The sequence below is a fragment of the Moschus berezovskii genome, chromosome X (assembly GCF_049115385.1).
Source record: "Moschus berezovskii isolate FMDL1 chromosome X, NW_MosBer_1.0, whole genome shotgun sequence".
NCBI classification, from domain to species: Eukaryota; Metazoa; Chordata; class Mammalia; order Artiodactyla; family Moschidae; genus Moschus; species Moschus berezovskii.
Window position 1 is genome coordinate 26,651,121 of NC_142488.1, and position 20,349 is coordinate 26,671,469.

Consider the following 20,349-nt stretch of genomic DNA (forward strand, 5'->3'; position numbering starts at 1 on the left):
TCCACAGCAACTGCACCATTTTCCATTCCCACTAGCAATGCACAAGAGTTCCAAATTCTCCATATCTTCGCCAAACTTGTTTTCCTTTTTTAAAAAAAAAATGGTAATAGATATCTTAATGGGTGTGAATTAGTATTTCATAAAGATTTTTGCACAATGTTCTTTACCCTACCATTTTCTCTCAGTAGAGTATAAGTGCCATAGGACCAAACACTTGTTTATTCACTGCTTTATCCCTAGTTGGGCCAAGCACATAGTCTTCATTCAATAAATATTGACTGAGTGGATGAATTTTAAATGTTCAATAAGTGATATTTAATTAGCTCTTGTAGTAAATGATAGTTAATATATTCATTCCTGTATTATGCTGAGTGTCTCCTACTGGGCTTAATGGTTTTGTTTTGTTTCTATGAAACGGCCTGCATTTGCTATGAAAAGTTTAAGAGGCAATATGCCAAAATTTACATAGAATGAAACTACCTCAAACCATAACAAGAGAAAAGGAAGTAAAAGACTTGAAAATGCGACATTAGAAAGTGATGAAAAAGCAAGCAAGATATCGCTTGTTATCTTCAAATTGGAGCACTAATTTGGTGCTGTGAACAGGTAAATTCAGGAAGGTCCCTGCAATTCCTTCTTCAGAAAGTAATTCTAGTTCCATATCCATTTCCCCCAAACCTTTCTTGAGTGAGGAGTAGTTTTCCCAGATACAGACACACTGTTCTGTCTTCTTTGTGTATGTAGAAGTTGAGCCACTTTATAAATATGCTAAGTTCAAAGTCACTCTTTACATGAAACTCTTGACTGTGCATTTTGGTAAACATTATGTCTTCAAAATAACACCAATCTCCAGAGTCTGGAAATATGCACCTCTGTCAATTTTATGGAATAGATTCAGTTTTTATCTTTTACATGTAGTTAAATATATGATATAAATGCCCATTATAATTAAGTTTATCTACCATTTTCACAGTTAATTTTACTTATCACTTGTATTTTTATCTTGAAGTCAAGGAAAGCCAAGCTATTGTCAGGAAATTTTGACCTGGCAGATTCATGTCAATGTATGGCAAAACCAATACAATAATGTAAAGTAATTAGCCTCCAATTAAAATAAATAAATTAAAAAAGAAATTTTGACCTGAAGTGTGAAAATAAATAAAACATATGACCATTATTATATTCATAAAATACTTAGAGAAGTATTAGTAGGAAAAAAATCACTGATTATACCAACTATTTTGTAGCATTGTCCAGATTTGGTTTACATACAGTAGGGGGAAAGTATGGCTTTAAATTTCAAAACATTAGGCTAACTCTAAAAAATCTGTTTGTCCGTGGGTAAAATTTCGGCAGATTCTGTCTTCTTTAAAGATCAGTATAGATTTTGCTTTACTGAAATTTTCCCTGAAATTTTCATCTTAAAATGAGGGGTGGGCTGCAGGATTAGCTGAGTGTGTGAATCCTAAATCACATCTTTTCCACAGCAGTCTAGGAGCAAGATTTAATAGTACAAGAGTTATTAGAATCACTTTAGAAAATCCTCCCTGTGTGATGCTTGGAGGGAGAAAAAGTGATTTGCAACTGACCTAAATGTGGCTCAAACATTTATGCTCCCCTTCTCTCATCTTTCCCTTATCTTTCAAATCAAGAAAGTTTACCATTCTAAAAAGGTCTGTTGTAGGCATGGTGGGAGGAGATTAACCAGGTTAGGGTTCATTGCCAGGAAATCTTTACAGCTGTGTTGCAATTTTTGCCTGGCTTGCAAGAGTCATTTTCTTGGCACATACACATTCTTGACATGTGCTATGTCAAAGAAGCATACAGAGAAAGGAGGTAACAAGTATTGGGTTGGCAAAAAGTTTGATCACGTTTTTCTGTACCAGCTTATGGAAAAACCCAAATGAACTTTTTGGCCAACCCAACAGTATGGTGGGATACAGGTGAGGATTGTTTAGAGGGCTTAAACAAAAAGCAGTGCAAATCAGAACTTTGTAGCCATGAACTAATAGTTCATTCATTCAATTAACAAATGTTTATTCAGAGTACCTATTATATGCCTGGCACTGTACAAGACACTCAAGGATATCATTAGGCTTCTTAAGTCCTTATTCTAAATCAGCCATCACTGAACAAATTCCTATAATGTATTATTCTCCGTATGTCAGGAGAAACTGGAGTGTTCAGAAAAGGAGAAAGAGTTAAAGAGATTTTTTTTTTTGAAAAGTCCCTGAATCATTTAAAACTTAAGCATAGAATAACCACAGAACTCAACATTTCCACTCCTAGATACGCACGCAAAAGTATTGCAAGAAGTATGTAATGCATGTGTGCTAAGTTGGGTCCAACTCTTTGTGACCCCATGGACTGTAGCCCATCAGTCTCCTCTGTGCAATGACTTTTCCAGGCAGAAATACTGGAGTGGGTTATCATGCTGTCCTCCAGCGAAATCTTCACCACCCCGGGATGGAATCTGAGTCTCTTGTGTTTCCTGCATTGGCAGGTACATTCTTTACCACTGCGCCACCTGGGAATTCCAAGAAGACATGCAAAGAAATACTTGTAGATGAATGTTCATAGCAGCTCTATCTTTAATAATCAAAATATGGAAGCAGGAAGCTAAATATGATATATCCATACAATAGGCTATTGTTCAGCCAAAAAGAAAAGAAATGAGTTACAGATACATACCACAATGTGAATGAACCTTGAACACATGATGCTAAGTGAAAGAAAAAGTCTCAGACACAGAAGTCCACATGTTGTATGATTTCTTTTATGTGAAATATTCCAACTAAGCAAATCCATAAGGACAGAAATCTGATTAGTGACTGCCGGGGGCCACAGGGATGGAGAAATGGAGAGTGATCGCTAATGGTTCTGTTTCATTTTGGAGTGATGAAAATGTCTTGGAACAAGATAGAGGTGATGGCTGCACAACATTATGAATGTGCTAAATGATGCTTTACTGTGCACTTGCAAATGGTTAATATTATGTTGTGTGAATTTTGAAAAATATATGCCTTTAAGAATTCAGCGAGCATAGAGCTAACTCTCTTAATTTGCTTATTACGAGAAGAATATCTATTAACAGAGGAGGCAGCAAAGTAAGGGAAAACGGGTAATTACAAACTGTGATTGTTATGAAGAAAATAAACAGAGATAAGCTGGATAGTGATAGAGGAGGTCAGTTGTAACTTCTCTGAAGCAATTTGAAATTTACATGACCCTGAGCATACTTCCGGAGAAGGCAATGGCACCCCACTCCAGTACTCTTGCCTGGAAAATCCCATGGACGGAGGAGCCTGGTGGGCTGCTGTCTATGGGGTCGCACAGAGTTGGACACGACTGAAGTGACTTAGCAGCAGCAGCAGAGCATACTTTCTGAGCCTCGGTTTCCTTTGGTGACATTTTTTGTATGTGTGTGTGTCTGTTTTAAATCTGTCTCTTTTTCTTCAGAAGAGGTCTAGAGGGAGACCTTGGGGTCTATAGTAATGATGTTTCAAAGTTCTCCTACCCCAGTAATAACTCAGGGGGAGAAATACTAGACTAGAATTTCATACAAGTCCTCTTCACGTCTAATATTCCAGGAATACCAAGCTAGAAAGATTAAAATGATAAAATTATGTTAATTCGCTTTCCATCAAAAAAGAGGGAGATAATTGTTTTAAATGTATAGTTAGCAGAAGACTGTAGATGAAGTTTAACTTACCAGTTGCATTTAGGAAAAAGAATTGCAAACAAAAAGGTACTAAGCTGGTACTTTTAGGTCTTATCAATTGCTCCATGTTCTTACTCTTGTCCTTTTACAAGGGCTGATTTCAACCACAGTTAAATCAATAGGTTCTCCAGAGCTCTTCTGAAAAGAAAACCTAATGCAAACAAATTTCACATTTTTCGTCAGTCACTGTAAGCATAGGGTGTGCTGAGAAAGGTAAGATAGAGGGGCCACGTGCATAGCTTCAGGCATCACTGTAAGGACTGATAGGAAAAAAAATACAGATAGAAAAATTGGAAAGCTTTAAGATTAGAAATGAATTATCAATGTATATTTAAGCCTTAACAAACTGTAAGATGTTCCTGCCACAGTCTAACCCTGACGTTTTTGATTCCCAACATTTGTTTTCGCAAGTGGTTAAACACTACAGTCAAATCTATAGTTTAAGAAGCCACCTTTGAAACAGTTGAGTTCTGCTCCATTCTGTAGTAACTGAACTTTCAGATTTTCCAGACCTCTGTGCTGTTTTTCAGTCCCCAAACGTTTGTAGCACTTCAGAAATACTCTCTGCTTTTGTTTTTTTAAAAAATAATTATATATGAAAGATTATGACTTGAAAAAGAAGAATGTTAAACTATATAAAACATAGAAGCCTAAAACAACTTAATCCTTAAAAAATATCAATCAAATCCCTATCTCTTTCAGCACTTCATAAAGTGGGAGATTTCCAAACATTATGGAAATGTTATTATTTCCCCTAGGGACCAGGAAATTAGCATAATATACAAGTCAAGTGTTCAGTGGCGCCTCCGTAGAGGACATATTTAACAATCATGTTGCTGGTAATTCTGTTGGAGTGGAGAGAGACACTGAATACCATACATTATCATGCATAGAGGGTGTGATTATAGAATAATTGAAACTGTGCTACACTTAGGTATGGAATAACATGACTTTTTAAAATACTCTATAGCTAATCAGGTAATATACAATATTTCTCTTCCCACATATGTTTTTCTTTCTTACCTCCTGCCTACACTACCCAGATTTCCACACCTCGATCTGTAGCTGTGTAATACTGTCATCCTTTAAAAATCTCTGGTCGCTTCCTTGCATGCCAATTCAAAATCTTTTGCTGTTTCAAAGTAGCACACTGCTAAGGAACCTGTGGAGAACTTCAGTACACTGTACTGACTTCCAGAGACTGTACTTACAGAAAGTATTTTAATTCTATTTTCTGTGTCATAGATTTACTTCTTGATTATGTCCAGAAATGTTTGTTAATCCCTAGTGAGTTTCTCCGTTATAAAACACAACCCTTAGTCAGTCCTTTCCAAAGCCGTTCCTTTTACAAGTATGTATATACATGTAGAAAGTGTCTAGTAGAAAGAGTTGATGAAACCATATTTCTTCAATTCCTGCTGCTTGCGCCCCTTTTATTCCTTTTTAGATGTTTGAGAGTTTTAAGGACCTAACTTTTCAAAGAAACTCAAGTTAAAGCACCTTCTGCCTTTCTCCCATAGGCATCTACTCTAGAATGTAAAATAATATAAAATCGGGGCTAAAAGTAGGTAGTTTTCTTTTGTTTTAAACAATGTATAGAGAAGGAAATGGCAACCCACTCCAGTACTCTTGCCTGGAGAATCCCACGGACGGAGGAGCCTGGTCGGCTACAGTCCACGGGGTCGCAAAGAGTCGGACACGACTGAGTTACTTCACTTTCACTTCACTCACTTATATATAGTTTATGTGCGTTAACCCAGCACTACTTATCTTCAGTAGTGTACAGAAGAGACCAATGAATTAGAAGTTAGAAAATATGAGTTCCAATCCCATTTCTGCCACCAGTTAGTAGAACTTAGACGAATCATTGACTTACTTTAAGTTTTGGGTCCCTTTGCTGTAACCTCAGGAGGTTGATCTCTATCTGTGTTGTTTGTATAGTACGTTTTATGCACTTGTGTGTCCTGTAGGGTTGCCCTTGCTAGAACAAAGTTGGTTTAAAAAAAATTTCACATTAATATTTCTTCACTGGAAATGATGAGTATTAACTCTCAATTATGAACAACCATTTTGTCCACATACATGTAATATCCTGTCTCTCTACCCATTTGACAAACATTGGAACCAGCAGTCATGTTTTAATTTTTGCCTAGATTGCAGCTCATCTGGTAAAACAATAGAAGCTGAGTAGATATGTGCTCATGATTTTTACTGTAAATCCTGGCTGAGCACTCTTTTCCCATTTACCCCATTCTTCCATATTTCCCTGACTACAGTGATCCGCAGTGCCATAGCAGTCATACTGCAAATTTAATGATGACGGATGGGACTCTTTACTTTGAGAGTGTGTCATTCCCCTCAGGGGGTCGTATGTTTATTAATGTGTCACAACTTGCTTGCTTCCTGTTAGCTCTTCTCAGTAAACAGGACTGTAGCATTCATTGGATGATGCTTTATTTTTAGCTTTTTAAACCACCTCCTGATGAACAGAAACAGTAAACAAGTATTAAAACATCGAAAGGAATTTGAAAATAGTGCTATCCTGGGGAGTCTGGAATTTCAGACATTACCAGACAGTAGTAAATCAGCAATCACCTCACAAACCTAGGGAATAAAAGGAAAATAAGAATATCTAAGTATGTTCATCTGGAGCCACTTTCTGAAAATTAAGGTTCAATTTCATTTATAATAGAGCAAGACAGGGTGACTGAGGTGAGGAGTTTTATTTTTTATGAACTTTCCTCATTCTTGTCTAGCCCAACCACATATCCCAGATGACAACATAAGGACTTATCTATATTCTTATGCTTCACACTAATTAAACACTAAGGAACTGAAGGCATCATCATAGTGATACTGTCTATCTAAGCTCCCTTCTAAATAAACACTGTTTAGCCCTACTGCAAAATAGAAATATAAAGGAAGTAGGAAAAGGGAATCCAGTACTGATAGTAAGCTCTGCTGCTGCTGCTGCTAAGTCACTTCAGTCGTGTTCGACTCTGTGCGACCCCATAGACTGCAGTCCACCAGGCTCCCCCATCCCTGGGATTTTCCAGGCAAGAGTACTGGAGTGGCGTGCCATTGCCTTCTCCAGATAATAAGCTCTAATACTCACCAAAAGACTGAAACTGTATTTTAAGGCTTTCCTGGTGGCTCAGACCATAAAGAATCCACCTGCAATGCAGGAGACCCAGGTTCGATCCCTGGGTCAGGAAGATCCCCTGGAGAAGGGAATGGCTACCCACTCCAGTATTCTTGCCTGGGAAATCCCTCGGACAGAGGAGCCTGGTGGGCTGCTGTCCATGGGGTCTCAAAGAGTCAGACACGGCTGAATGACTGAGGCCCACACTGGCTTTATAACAAGACCATGTTTTAACATGCTTGATTCTCACAGCAGCCTATGAGGTCTTTAGTATTATTTTCTCCTTGTATAAATAATGAAATGGAAGCCTAAAGTGAAGTAACTTTCCCTATTTTCAAAAGCGATTGGGCTGGAATCTGAACCTCTGCAGTTGGGCTTTAGTGATCTTACTGTTGACCCAACGGCCTTGTATTTGATACAAGGAGATGTGGGAAAACTGACAACAATGTAAGTCTGAGGAGAAAGAAGACCTAAGACTCTTGAATTTAAAAGATTAATGTGGAAGGTTCAAAATTAGAATTCACTGATTTACTTCTTAGAAAAGTCTGTTCTTTAAGAATTCTACCATGTTCTACAAATATCAGTATGTTTCTAAACCTCAAATGTTTTAAGACAGTTGAATGCATCCTAAAATACTTAATAATTCAGTAAATTATTTTTTCTTAAAAAGAATTATTTTAAAAGGAGCCTGAGAAGAGCATGCTTTAGTCTGTACTGGAGTGAAATTAATAAATAATGCATAAGCAATATTGCTGGCAGACCCAAAGAGGATTTTTTTCCCTCTTGGGTGTGAAGCTCAAGCTAAAATTTAACACACTTTTTTTGCTCTCAAAGCTTTTTCTTTTTCAACATCTTCCATGCTAAAAGATTGACTCTACCTTTCATATACTCATCTGAGAAAACTTTATCATCTTGTATGTCTCTCTTTCCTTTGCTCCTTCACTATCACATTGATTCTATATCTTAAATATATTTCACACATTATCCCTCCTTTTTATCTCAATGGACATTGCCTTTGTTGGAGTTGTCATTTCTTTTCCTGAGTAAATACAACTGCTTCCTAATTTGTCTCACTATACTTATTCCTCCTTCCAATCCAGTTCAATTCATTTTTCTCACTACAATCAGAAAAATCTTTCCAAAATCCAGATGTCACCATTTCCCAGCATAAAGTCCAAAGTCTTTATGGTGACTTTAGAGGACTTTCAGCCTGGCTTCTGCACACCTCTCCAGTTCCAATCCCTGCTGTTCTTTATCCATCCGTCTGTCCATCCGTTCAGTCGCTCAGTCGTGTCCAACTCTTTGCGACCCTGTGGACTGTAGCCTACTAGGCTTCTCTGTCCATGGGATTCTCCAGGCAAGAATACTGGAATGGGTTACCATTTCCTTCTCCAGGGTATCTTCCCGACCCGGGGATCGAACCCAGGTCTCCCACATTGGAGGCAAACGCTTTAACCTCTGAGCCACCAGGGAAGCCACTGATTATAATTCAGTCACACCAAATTATTTGCATTTCTTCAAACATGCCAAGTTGTTCCATGCCTTCAAGTCTTTGTACATAGTATTCTTTGAAATAGCCTTTCTTAAAATTACTAATACTTTGAAATTAGTCATACTTTAAGATAATCATATATGACAGTTTATCAAGTCTTCTTCTTTCTTTCTTTGGCACTCCTGTGGATGGTACCTGCCACCTTTGTAATATTTATCACGTTGAATTTCAACTGTTTACTTGTGTATCACTTCTAGATTGTGAGGGATTGGGGCAGGGAATATGTCTCATTATTCTAGAAAAATCCCTGAGCACCTTCTCTGAGGACGTTTTTCATGCTACTGATTGACTATTTAATAGCTAATGGTTTCACATATTAAGTATTGTAGATATACTTGTAGACTACATATTATATGAAGCTGCTGCTGCTCCTAGAGAAATCTAAATTCTAATTTTTTGTGGAAGTTTTCTCTGCTACCCGGTATAAAGCTGAATAACTAACAGTAATGGTAAACTCTGTTTTGCTCCTTTACTCTCAACACTTCTCACACCAGATGCATGGGGTTTTTCCCACACGAGATCATTCTTCAACCAGCTAGATGTCTTACCATTCAGTTCGGCTCTGGCACTATCTTCCTGGACTTAGTGTCAGATCTCACAGGTTAAGGGCTCAGCCCTGGGAGAGGCCAGTTGCAAGTCCACAAATTACCTACACTTCTGACTGACCAGATGTCAATCAGAGGTTTGCAGAACACCCTCAGATTCTGTCATTTGCTAGAATGGGTCATAGAACTCAGAAAGTCAGTTTATTACTATTGCTGATTTATTGCAAAGTGCATTTCAAAGGATACAGATGAACAGCCAGATGAAAGAGGTGTGTAGAGCGAGGGATGAGGGAGGAGGCACAGAGCTTGCACAAGCTCTCCAGGCCTGCCACCAACCCAGCACTGCCTTGTGTTCACCAAAGCTGAAGCTCGTCAAACCTTTTGCTTTAAGAGTTTTTAAAGAGCTCAGTCTCCAGTGCTTGTCCCCTTCCTGTCAGTGGGTGGGGCTGAAAGAGATCAGGTCTAACTCTGATCTCGGTCTATCTAGGAGCTCCACTCAAAGTCAGCTCTTAGCACAAACCCAAATGTGATCAAAAAGGACCCCATATGAATAATACTCAGGAAAAATCACTCAAGAAATTGTAAGAGTTTTAGAAGATCTGTGCCAGGAAAAATACCAAGTATGTTCTCTATTATACCACAACAAATCTGGCTATTTTCTGGTCATTCTCATTGTGTCATATTAGCATGAGGAAAAAAAAAAAAGCAGGAATCTAAATCGAGTTGCTGCTTAAACAACAAAGCATCTTGACTGAATAAGGGGGAGGACTTCGGGGTTGTGGTCCATGCACGTCAGTGCAAAACAGAGAGGAATCAACATCACTCAACACCTGTGTGTGTGTTAATCACTCAGTCATGCCCAACTCTTTGCAACCCCATGGACTTCTGCCAGATACCTCTGTCCATGAAATTCTCCAAGCAAGAATAATGGAGTGGGTAGCCATTGCCTTCTCCTGATTGAACGCCTAGGGCAGGCCAAACAGGTTTTAATTTAGTATCACATTCAATACTTGGAAAAGTGTTGTCTCTGTACACCACTTGAGAGTTTCAGAGGTGCTTGGTGAGTGGCCTCAAGTTGTAAATATAGCAGTAAGACTCAAGTCCAGGACTTTGATGGCCATATATATGCCATCCAGCACTTACCTAAAGAGTTCTCTTAAGAAAACCTTAACTCTGATGTCTAATTCTTCTCTTTACTCTCACTGCCTGGCACAATGATGGACACATTATCAGTGTTCACTGACTGTCTAGAGGCTATATTAGCAAACAGAAATGGTGTAATTTACAAGAAAACTTCCTTTGGTCCAACTTTTTCAAAGAGATCTCTGAACACAATTCCTATTCTCATGCATTCCATTATAAACCTAATCTCAGATCCAGCAAAGAATAAATTGATGTGCTGATTTAATCAATTGATTCTGTAGAATTTGTCTATCAAGATGGTGTTGTCCTTACATAATTTATCAGTGTGTTTCTCCCATCTCACAACCTGGACTGCAGTCCAAGTGGGTATGAGTCTGTAAAGATAGATTGTAGCGGAGCAATACTTTTATCTAAGACTGTTTACTGCCCATAGTCATTGAAAACGTCTCCTCTTAGCAGACAACCAGTAAATACTTTGTGACTTGAGCAGCCTTATTCCTGTCCTTCCATTATGCTTAATAGATCAGTTACATTTTCCTATTTCTTTGTTCGGTTTACCAATTTTATTTTATTTTTAATTAATTTTTATTTAGGAAAATACATCCTTAAGGTGCGCATGCATTGAGGGCATGCCGACCCAAAAGACAGGAAGAGAAGAAAGGCGTGCATGCATTGAGGGCATGCCGACCCAAAAGACAGGAAGAGAAGAGAGGCCCCTGGCCCAATTTTGGCTCCTCTTTTTATATGTTTGTTTTTTTCTCCTCCCCCTGGGCCTGCCCTATGTAAATTGGGCTAGCCAAGAGTGCTGTTTGTTCTACCTGAGGTCCTCACTCAGGTTCTCAGAGCTTCCTTTGTTCTATTTTCAAGGGCTTTTCCCTTCCTTATCTTTTTAGCCACCACCATTCTGGACTCCTTTCCTATTCTAACTACCAAACAAAATGAAAGTACAAAGCTCCTTGTAGATAAAGCAGGAGAAAGTGTGATTATACTAAAATATAAAGTGTATTTCTTTAAAACATTTTATCTGAAAAACTTAGGGTGATAGATGAGTAAAAACAAACTTACAAACAGTATGTGTTCATTTCTTTTTATCATGAGGGTATGCAACCATATCTCATGCAGTGTGAATTATTTCCCCAATGACCAATGAATGCCTGACTCCCTGGTGGCTCAGCAGTGAAGAACCCAACTGCAAAGCAGGAGACTTGGGTTCTATCCCTGGGTGGGGAAGATCCCTTGGAGAAGGAAATGGCAGCCCACTCCAGTATTCTTGCCTGGAAAATTCCATGGACAGAGGAGCCTGATGGCCTACTGTCCATAGGGTCTAAAAAGAGTCGGACACAACTGAGTGACTAACAACAACAATTTTTATTGGAATATAGTTGATTTACAATGTTATGTTGGTTCCTGCTATACAGCAAAGTGAATCAGTTATACATATACATATATCCACTCTTTTTTAGATTCTTTTCCCATAAAGATCAGTACAGAGTATTGAGTAGAGTTCCTTGTGCTATATGGTACGTCCTCATTAGTTGTCTATTTTATATATAATAGTGTGAATATGTTAATCCCAGTCTCCCAATTTATCCCCCTTTGGTAACCATGAACTTGTTTTCTATAGCTGTGACTCTATTTCTGTTTTGTAAAGAAGTTAATTTTTACTATTCTTTTTTAGATTACACATATAAGCGATACCATGTGGTATTTGTCTTTGTCTGACTTACTTTACCCAGTAGGACAATCTCTAGGTTCATCCATGTCACTGCAAATGGCATTATTTCATTTGTATTTATGGCTGAGTATGAGTTTACTGATTTTAGCATAATTATACCCAAATTTGATTTCTTTCCTGACCTAAATCTTTTTTTATTACTTTTATTTTTCTAGATAACAAAAATCTCTATTGAACATTTTTTCAAACCAAACCTGTATATATTATAAAACTTACTTCCCAGCATATGAAAAATATATAAATGGTTTAACAGAACCAAGCATTCTTTAGCTGACAAGTAAGAGCCCTGTGGAATAAGCCATGACACCATACATTAATTAATCAATAGAGTTTTTATCCTTCTTTACCTTTTTGAATGAAGTAAATGCACTCCCTTTGCATCGGTTGCTATTTGTTCACACCAGGCCACCATATTTATTCTGCTTTGTTACAGAAACTCCACTTACTGTATGAAAGTATCCATCTCACTGACAGTAGGTGAAAATGACACTGGACTCTGCTACAATTCCAAGATGAAGTACTTTGATAAAGCTGAACTTAGCAAAAGCAAGGAAATTGCCTGCCGTGACATAGAAGACTTTTTGCTACCAAGCAGAGAACCTGAAATCCTGTGGTATAAGGTATGGACTATGAATGATTTTATTGCTCATAAATAGATTCATGTGTATCTTATAGGGCAAGTTGGATAAAAAAAAAATGAATGGGTGTTCTGTAGTTCAGTTCTGCCTTTATAAAATACTACAGCAAGTTGTGCTGGTCATTGTAAGTTTTTAAACCAGTGACTTTGAAAATCCTAGTCAATATTTATATGGTTGTCCACTGTATTAAGCTATTGTGTGAATGTTTGGATATATTTTATGCTGATAATCATTTCAATTCTACTATAATCTGTGTTGATAATTTCAAGAACTGAAATATGTCAAGCATTCATTTTGAAGCACTCATATAAGCAGTCCAAAATATCCCCAAACAGCAGAGAAAGGATTGACTTGCTTCTGTGATAAAAAAATTATATACAGTTTTATTGAAATATTCTGTTTAATGGAAGTACCTTTGTGCATATTCTAATCCTTTTCATATAAAAGTATACATATTTTTGAAAACCTGATGAAAATGTATAACATTATAAAAATAGTGTTAGATTAAGTTTTTTTTTCAAAAATCAGAAGAAAATTTAGCCTTAAACAGAATAATCAGCCACTGTTCTTCCTGTCACATCATTGAGTGAACTTCAGGATTTGAACATATTCTTTAACTAATTTTTATCAGATCGAACCCAGGTCTCCCACATTGTAGATAGACGCTTTACCATCTGAGACACCAGGGAAGTCCTTTCATATAAAAGTATACATATTTTTGAAAACCTGATTATCGGGGTCCAGCCCCGATATGACCCAGGGTATCCTCGGGATGAACGGCGTCGGCGTTAGAGAGAGAGAGAGAGAGACAGGGGCTGATGATTCCTTGGTTTACGCTGGAAACCAATAAAACCCCAGCATGGGGTTTGCTCTGTTTACGTAGGCCGCAGGCGCCCTCTCGAATCGCCGGAGGCACCCCACCAGGGCACCCCCTCGAGTGAGTCTTAGAAGCCCAGGCAGATAAGTAAACTCAGAGGGCCCAGCGCTCCAAGGATCTCAACCAGAAAAAGGAGAATAGAGAAAAGGATGGAAAGAGAGAAAGAACGACACGGGGAGACCAAACTTCAGTGAGCAAGGCCCAAAACTTTATTTTCCAGTGCTGCTTTTATACCCTAGGTTATGCGCATAAGAAACAGAGAAAGGGAGGTATAGATTCACACCAAAATCGCGTGGGGTCAGCAGTCTTGACCCTTATCAGGATCAGGGCTTATTTTTGTGTGATAAAAGTTTTTAGATGGTTTACATCATCTTCTGGCCAGGGGGCCTGCTAACAGTTTATGGCCCTCTTCTCCTGACAATAGGTTAGTTAGCAAGTAAAAGACCCTTTTTTTAAGGTGACTTTCCTAAAGTTAGGTGCATAACAAAGTTACATTCCTATAAGGCACCGGTGTAGTGAGCTGCAAGAAAGGAACTTATTAACTTAAGATCTGATGTGATTAAATCAAAGGTTACTACTTATATTCTCTATATGTGATTAATATATTTCCAAGGATACAATAGATAAAGGAAACTTTGCAGCAAGCATTGATTCAACAATGAAATCTTTTTTAGTACTACTCTAATGATTTTAACTTCTTCAACAGATTTCTGTATATTAGAATATTAGGCTTTCTGTCCTTGCATGGCTGGGAGGCTATAAACAGTCACACTCATAGTTGTAAGAGCCCGGACAAACTTGTCATGCAAGTTAGAAAGCTATCAGAGGGGCTTGGGTCGGAACACTCCTATTAAGCCGAGGAGAACTTTTAAACTACAGTTCTGAATTAATGTTTTCAGAGAAAGGTGGTTGGGGGAAGCCCCCGTAAGTATTAGAGGACTTGGTAAGAGGCGTAAGATAGTAAAGCAGTCAGATTCCGGTTTTCTTTGGGGTAGATGCTCAGGTAAGTCCAGGGGGCTCCTCGAGTCCTGATTAGCCTTTGCCCGTCAGGCCTCTTCCCCAGTTGACCTTTGCCACGGGTAGGATTCCCCTCGCTGGCTCCCGGCACCTGATGAAAATTTATAACATTATAAAAATAGTGTTAGATTAACTTTTATTTAAAAAAAAAAAGAAAATTTAGCCTTAAACAGAATAATCAGACACTGTTCTTCCTGTCACATCATTGAGTGAACTTCAGGATTTGAACATATTCTTTAACTAATTTATATCATAAAAGATAGTTTTGTTATTGAACATACTCAAAAAAATACAGTATACAGGCTGTGAATATTTAACTGGACCACTTTATCCATGGTTTAAAGATTCCTAGTATAAATTTTGTTTTGTCCAACTAACTGGAAATAGGAATGTAGGAAGCTGGATCTTTTACTAACTAGATTCACAAATATCAGTATACAGAAAGTGAGTCCTCAGGACTGATAGCTTTAGAGTTCCAAACTTGTTAGAAATGAAACAGGAAATACATCTTTCAGTTCAGTTCAGTCACTCAGTCGTGTCTGACTCTTTGCAACCCCATGAACCGCAGCATGCCAGGCCTCCCTGTCCATCACCAACTCTCAGAGCTTACCCAAACTCAAGTCCATTGAGTTGGTGATGCCATCCAACCATCTCATCCTCTGTTGTCCCCTTCTCCTCCTGCCCTCGATCTTTCCCAGCATCAGGGTCTTTTCCAATGAGTCAGCTCTTCTCATCAGGGGGCCAAAGTATTGGAATTTCAGCTTCAACATCAGTCCTTCCAATGAACACCCAGGACTGATCTCCTTTAGGAGACTGGTTGGATCTCCTTGCAGTCCAAGGGACTCTCAAGAGTCTTCTCCAACATCACAGATTAAAAGCATCAGTTCTTCGGTGCTCAATTTTCTTTATAGTCCAACTCTCACATTCATACATGACTACTGGAAAAACCATAGCCTTGACTGGATGGACCTTTGTTGACAAAGTAATGTTTCTGCTTTTTAATATGCTGTCTAGGTGGGTCATAACTTTCCATCCAAGGAGTAAGTGCTTTTAATTTCATGGCTGCAATCACCATCTGCAGTGATTTTGGAGCCCCCCAAAATAAAGTCAGCCACTGTTTCCCCATCTATTTGCCATGAAGTGATGGGACCGGTGCCATGATCTTAGTTTTCTGAATGTTGATCTTTAAGCTAACTTTTTCACTCTCCTCTTTCACTTTCATCAAGAGGCTCTTCAGTTCCTCTTCACTTTTTCCCATAAGGGTGGTGTCACCTACATATCTGAGGTTATTGATATTTCTCCTGGCAATCTTGATTCCAGCTTGTGCTTCATCCAGCCCAGCATTTCTCATGATGTATTCTGCATATAAGTTAAATAAGCAGAGTGACAGTATACAGCCTTGACGTATTCCTTTCCCTATTTGGAACCATTCTGTTGTTCCATGTCCAGTTCTAACTGTTGTTTCCTAACCTGCATACAGATTTCTTAGGAGGCGGGTCAGGTAGTCTGGTATTCCCATCTCTTGAAGAATTTTCCATAGTTTATTGTGATCCATACAGTCAAAGGCTTCAGCATAGTCAATAAAGCAGAAATAGATGTTTTTCTGGAACTCTCTTGCTTTTTTGATGATCCAACGGATGTTGGCAATTTGATCTCTTATTCCTCTGCCTTTTCTAAAACCAGCTTGAATATCTGGAAGTTCACGGTTCATGTATTGCTGAAACCTGGCTTGGAGAATTTTGAGCATGACTTTACTAGCATGTGAGATGAGTGCAATTGTGTGGTAGTTTGAGCATTCTTTGGCATTGCCTTTCTTTGGGATTGGAATGAAACTGATACATCTTTAGTAATCTTTAAAGGATTTTTCCAATATTAACAATGCCCTTCTCCGAATGACTTACTTTCATTCTTGATTATAAACAGTGGAGGATTCAGAACATCAAGGGAACTGTTGAAATAGATTTTTACTTTTCCCTTGGATTTCTGTCTTCAGTTCAGTTCAGTTCAGTCGCTCAGTCGTGTCCGACTCTTTGCGACCTCATGAATCACAGCACGCCAGGCCTCCCTGTCCATCACCAACTCCCGGAGTTCACTCAAACTCATGTCCATCGAGTTGGTGATGCCATCCAGCCATCTCATTATCTGTCGTCCCCGTCTCCTCCCACCCCCAATCCTTCCTAGCATCAGAGTCTTTTCCAGTGAGTCAACTCGTCGCATGAGGTGGCCAAAGTATTGGAGTTTCAGCTTTAACATCAGTCCTTCCAATGAACACCCAGTATTGATTTCCTTTAGAATGGACTGGTTGGATCTCCTTGCAGTCCAAGGGACTCTCAAGAGTCTTCTCCAGCACCACAGTTCAAAAGCATCAATTCTTCGGCGATCTTGGACAATGTTAAATAGTCTTAAAATTAGCTTTGTATTTTATGTGTCTTAATTGTATGAATATTTCTAATCCTGATTTTCTGAAGTTTGCTTGCTTTCCGTTGAAAGATTCTAAGCAAGCCCTGATGATTTCCTCAAAAAAGAAGGGATATCAGGAGAGTTTGACCCGAGGTCTTCAATTACAAATATTTTGCATGTGTACGTTCAACTCCTAGATACACAATTTCTTTGTTGTTTGCTAAGAAGTTCATCCTGGAGCAGGGAATGTCAACCCACTCCAGTAGTCTTGCCTGGAAAATTCCATGGGCAGAAGAGCCTGGCAGGCTACAGTCCATGGGGTTGCAAAGAGTCCGACACGACTGAGCACATACTTGCAAGAAGTTGATCTTAAGAGTTAAGTACTTTTTCTCATTTTTTGCAGATAGTAGCTCAGAATTTGCTGAAATATTAGAGACTACACACACGTGCACACACACACTCCCCACACAGATTCTTACACTCAATTTTTTAAATGGCTAGCCTCATATTGGTCCTTTAGTCATGTTTCCACCATCTCCCCAGTCATTGTGACCTTAAGCTAGATAGACCATAACTAGTGAAGTGATGGGTGAAGATGCAGTATATCTGGAATTTAAAAAAATCTTCAGATTATTTTTCCACAGTCAAGGGAACATATATGGCAAACATTTAGTGTATAATTCATGTAACCATAACAGTTTATACAACTAATATGAAGATATTAAATGTGTAGTTTGCACTGAAATAGCCAGATAATTGTGCCCCAATTACACACAGGCATTGAGATACATAATCAAAGTAATGATGTGTATAAATTTGATTTGCCAATAAATTTCTAAAAAGATATGACTTCTGGATAATGTTAAAAGGATTAAAGCTATTTTATCCTCATTCCATTGATTTTTAATCTGGCTAGAGAAAATGGACTTCTGTTTCTCAAAAACAGAAATCTTCTGAGCCAACATCATTATAATCAAAACTTAAAGCAGAGACCATAATTTGGTGTTAACAATGAAAATTGGTATTATGGAACTATAAAGATCTTGCATAAAAATGATGGCTATTTCTTCCATGGATTGCAGAATATATATGCTATGAAAAGATCAAATTATTTCTAAATGTGACATCAAAAGATTTAAAATATTGAGTTATAGCATTTTTCTCCATAGTTAGCTTTTTTTTTACTTTCCACTAAAAAATTCATTTTATGTTTTATGTTATTTGTATCAAGGTAGTTAATTTCATAAAAATCAAACGTAAAATATTTTCTTCTAAAAGTGATGTCGAAAGTAATCTTAATAAATGTTCCTTTTATTATATCTAATAAATCAACACATATCTATCTGATTTAGAGACACTAATCTTGTGCATTAATAAAGTGAATCTTAAGTACTTATTTCCAAATTGAGAACCTGATTTCCTGGAAATATGGAAAAGGTTTGAAAATCTTTAGCATTAATTCCAAACTCTTCAGCAATTTTAAAATATAACTTTAGAAGTTTTAGTTTAGTCATTTTAGATATTTTATTTTTAAGTCATTGTATGTACTGTAAAAATTTTATATTCTTCATGTAGGAATGTAGGACAAAAACATGGAGGCCAAGTGTAATATTCAAAAGAGATACCCTGCTTATAAGAGAAGTCAAAGAAGATGACATTGGAAATTATACATGTGAGTTAAAATATGGAGGCTTTGTTGTGAGAAGAACTACTGAACTAACTGTTACAGGTAAGCTCAGTCTTCAGTATTTCACTTGCAAGTAATGAAACTAACATTTTAAGTTTCACTTTTGTGCTTCATATTGATTTTTTCAAATCTTTGCAGTGAAAGAACCACTTAACCAAATGCTAAGTATATTCCTTTAGGTGAAATTTATTCCTTCTTGTTTTCAAATCATATTGCCCTGAAATGCATTTGAAAGGTTAAAGAAAATAGGCTTAGGGGATTATAGAAATGTTAGCTTTTGAAAGTGCTTGAAATAATGAGTATACAATTTAAGAAAATTATGCTTGTATTTTGTAGTGGTGTTATTTTTGGAAACGTTTCCTAGAGCGTTGAAATGGAATATATGAAATTTACCTTGATCTTCCTGTCTTGTTCCAAATTAGAAAAATTACTTTTTTATTCATGTATCACTGTGTGAGCTTGACACATGTTCTCATGAACTTGAATATAACAAAATATCACATGCAATGTTTGAATAATTATGTGAGATGCATTGTATGGTCTCATTCCTGTATCTGGTTACTAAGGTAGAAGGGCATGAGAGCAAGATTCAGGACAGTCTGTAATCACAGACCTACAGCTCACTAGTCATGTGGAATATTTTAATCACCACAACCTTCAGAATATCAGTTTCCTCATGTATAAAATGGCAATGATAAAGTTTGCCTTGTTTATTTCATAGGATTTTTGCAAGAATTGAATGAGGTAAGCTAATATGTATGAAATCAATTAGCAAGATACAGAATTACGTACAAATATGTATCACTTTGTCATTTTAAATGATATATTCTTAAATAATGTATTCATCCCTCATTTTATGTTATTGTGTACTTCTCTCAAAGTGGTTCCAACAGATAAAGCGGGGGGATCAAAATCAATGCTTCAGTCAGTTAAAGATTTATTATTCTCATCTTATTAAGAGAGATTCTTAATAAGTGATATCTCTGCTTTTTAATATGCTGTCTAGGTTTGTCATGGCTTTCCTTCCAAGGAGCAAGCGTCTTTTTTATTTCATGGCAACAGTCACCATCCACAGTGATTTTGAAGCCCAAGAAAATAAAATCTGTCATTGCTTCCAGTTTTTCCCCTTCTGTTTTCCCTGAAGTCATGGGACCGGATGCCATGATTGTAGTTTTTTGAATGTTGAGTTTTAACCCAACTTTTTCACTCTCCTCTTTCACCTTCATTAAGAGGCTCTTTAGTTCCTCTTTGCTTTCTGCTGTTTAGAGTGGAATCATCTGCACATCTGTGGCTGTCAGTATTTCCCCCAGCAATCTTGATCCCAGCTTTTGATTCATCCAGCCCAGCGTTTCTCATGATGTACTCTGCCTATAAGTTAAATAAGCAGGTTGACGATATATAGCCTTGACTTACTCCTTTCCCAATTTGGAACCAGTCTGTTGTTCCATGTCTGGTTCTAACTGTTGCTTCTTGACCTGCATACGGGTTTCTGAGGAGGCAGGTCAGGTGGTCTAGTATTCCCATCTCTTTCAGAATTTTCCACAGTTTGTTGTGATCCACAGAGTCAAAGGCTTTGGCATAGTCAATGAAGCAGAAGTAAATGTTTTTTCTGGAATTCCCTTGGTTTCTCTGTGATCCAACGGATGTTGGCAATTTGCTGTGTGGTTCCTGTGCCTTTTCTGCACCGAATTGTACATCTGGAAAATCTCAGTTCACGTACTGCTGAAGCTTAGTGTGAAGGATTTTGAGCATTACTTTGCTAGCATGTGAAATTAGTGCAAATGTGAAATAGTTCGAACATTCTTTGGTATTGCCCATCTTTGGGATTGAAATGAAAACTGACCTTTTCTAGTCCTGTGGCCACTGCTGAGTTTTCCAAATTTCTTGGCATA

At 37.8% G+C, this 20,349-nt stretch overlaps 1 protein-coding gene across 1 annotated transcript in view; it reads left to right on the forward strand.

Moving 5' to 3' along the window:
* Positions 1-20,349, forward strand: part of IL1RAPL1 (interleukin 1 receptor accessory protein like 1) — a 712,082-nt gene that overhangs the window by 94,241 nt on the left and 597,492 nt on the right. Inside the window, exons 3-4 of the mRNA XM_088834257.1 lie at positions 12,272-12,458; positions 18,346-18,499. Coding sequence (XP_088690383.1) covers positions 12,272-12,458; positions 18,346-18,499 — 341 coding nt within the window. The remainder of the gene's footprint in view (positions 1-12,271; positions 12,459-18,345; positions 18,500-20,349) is intronic.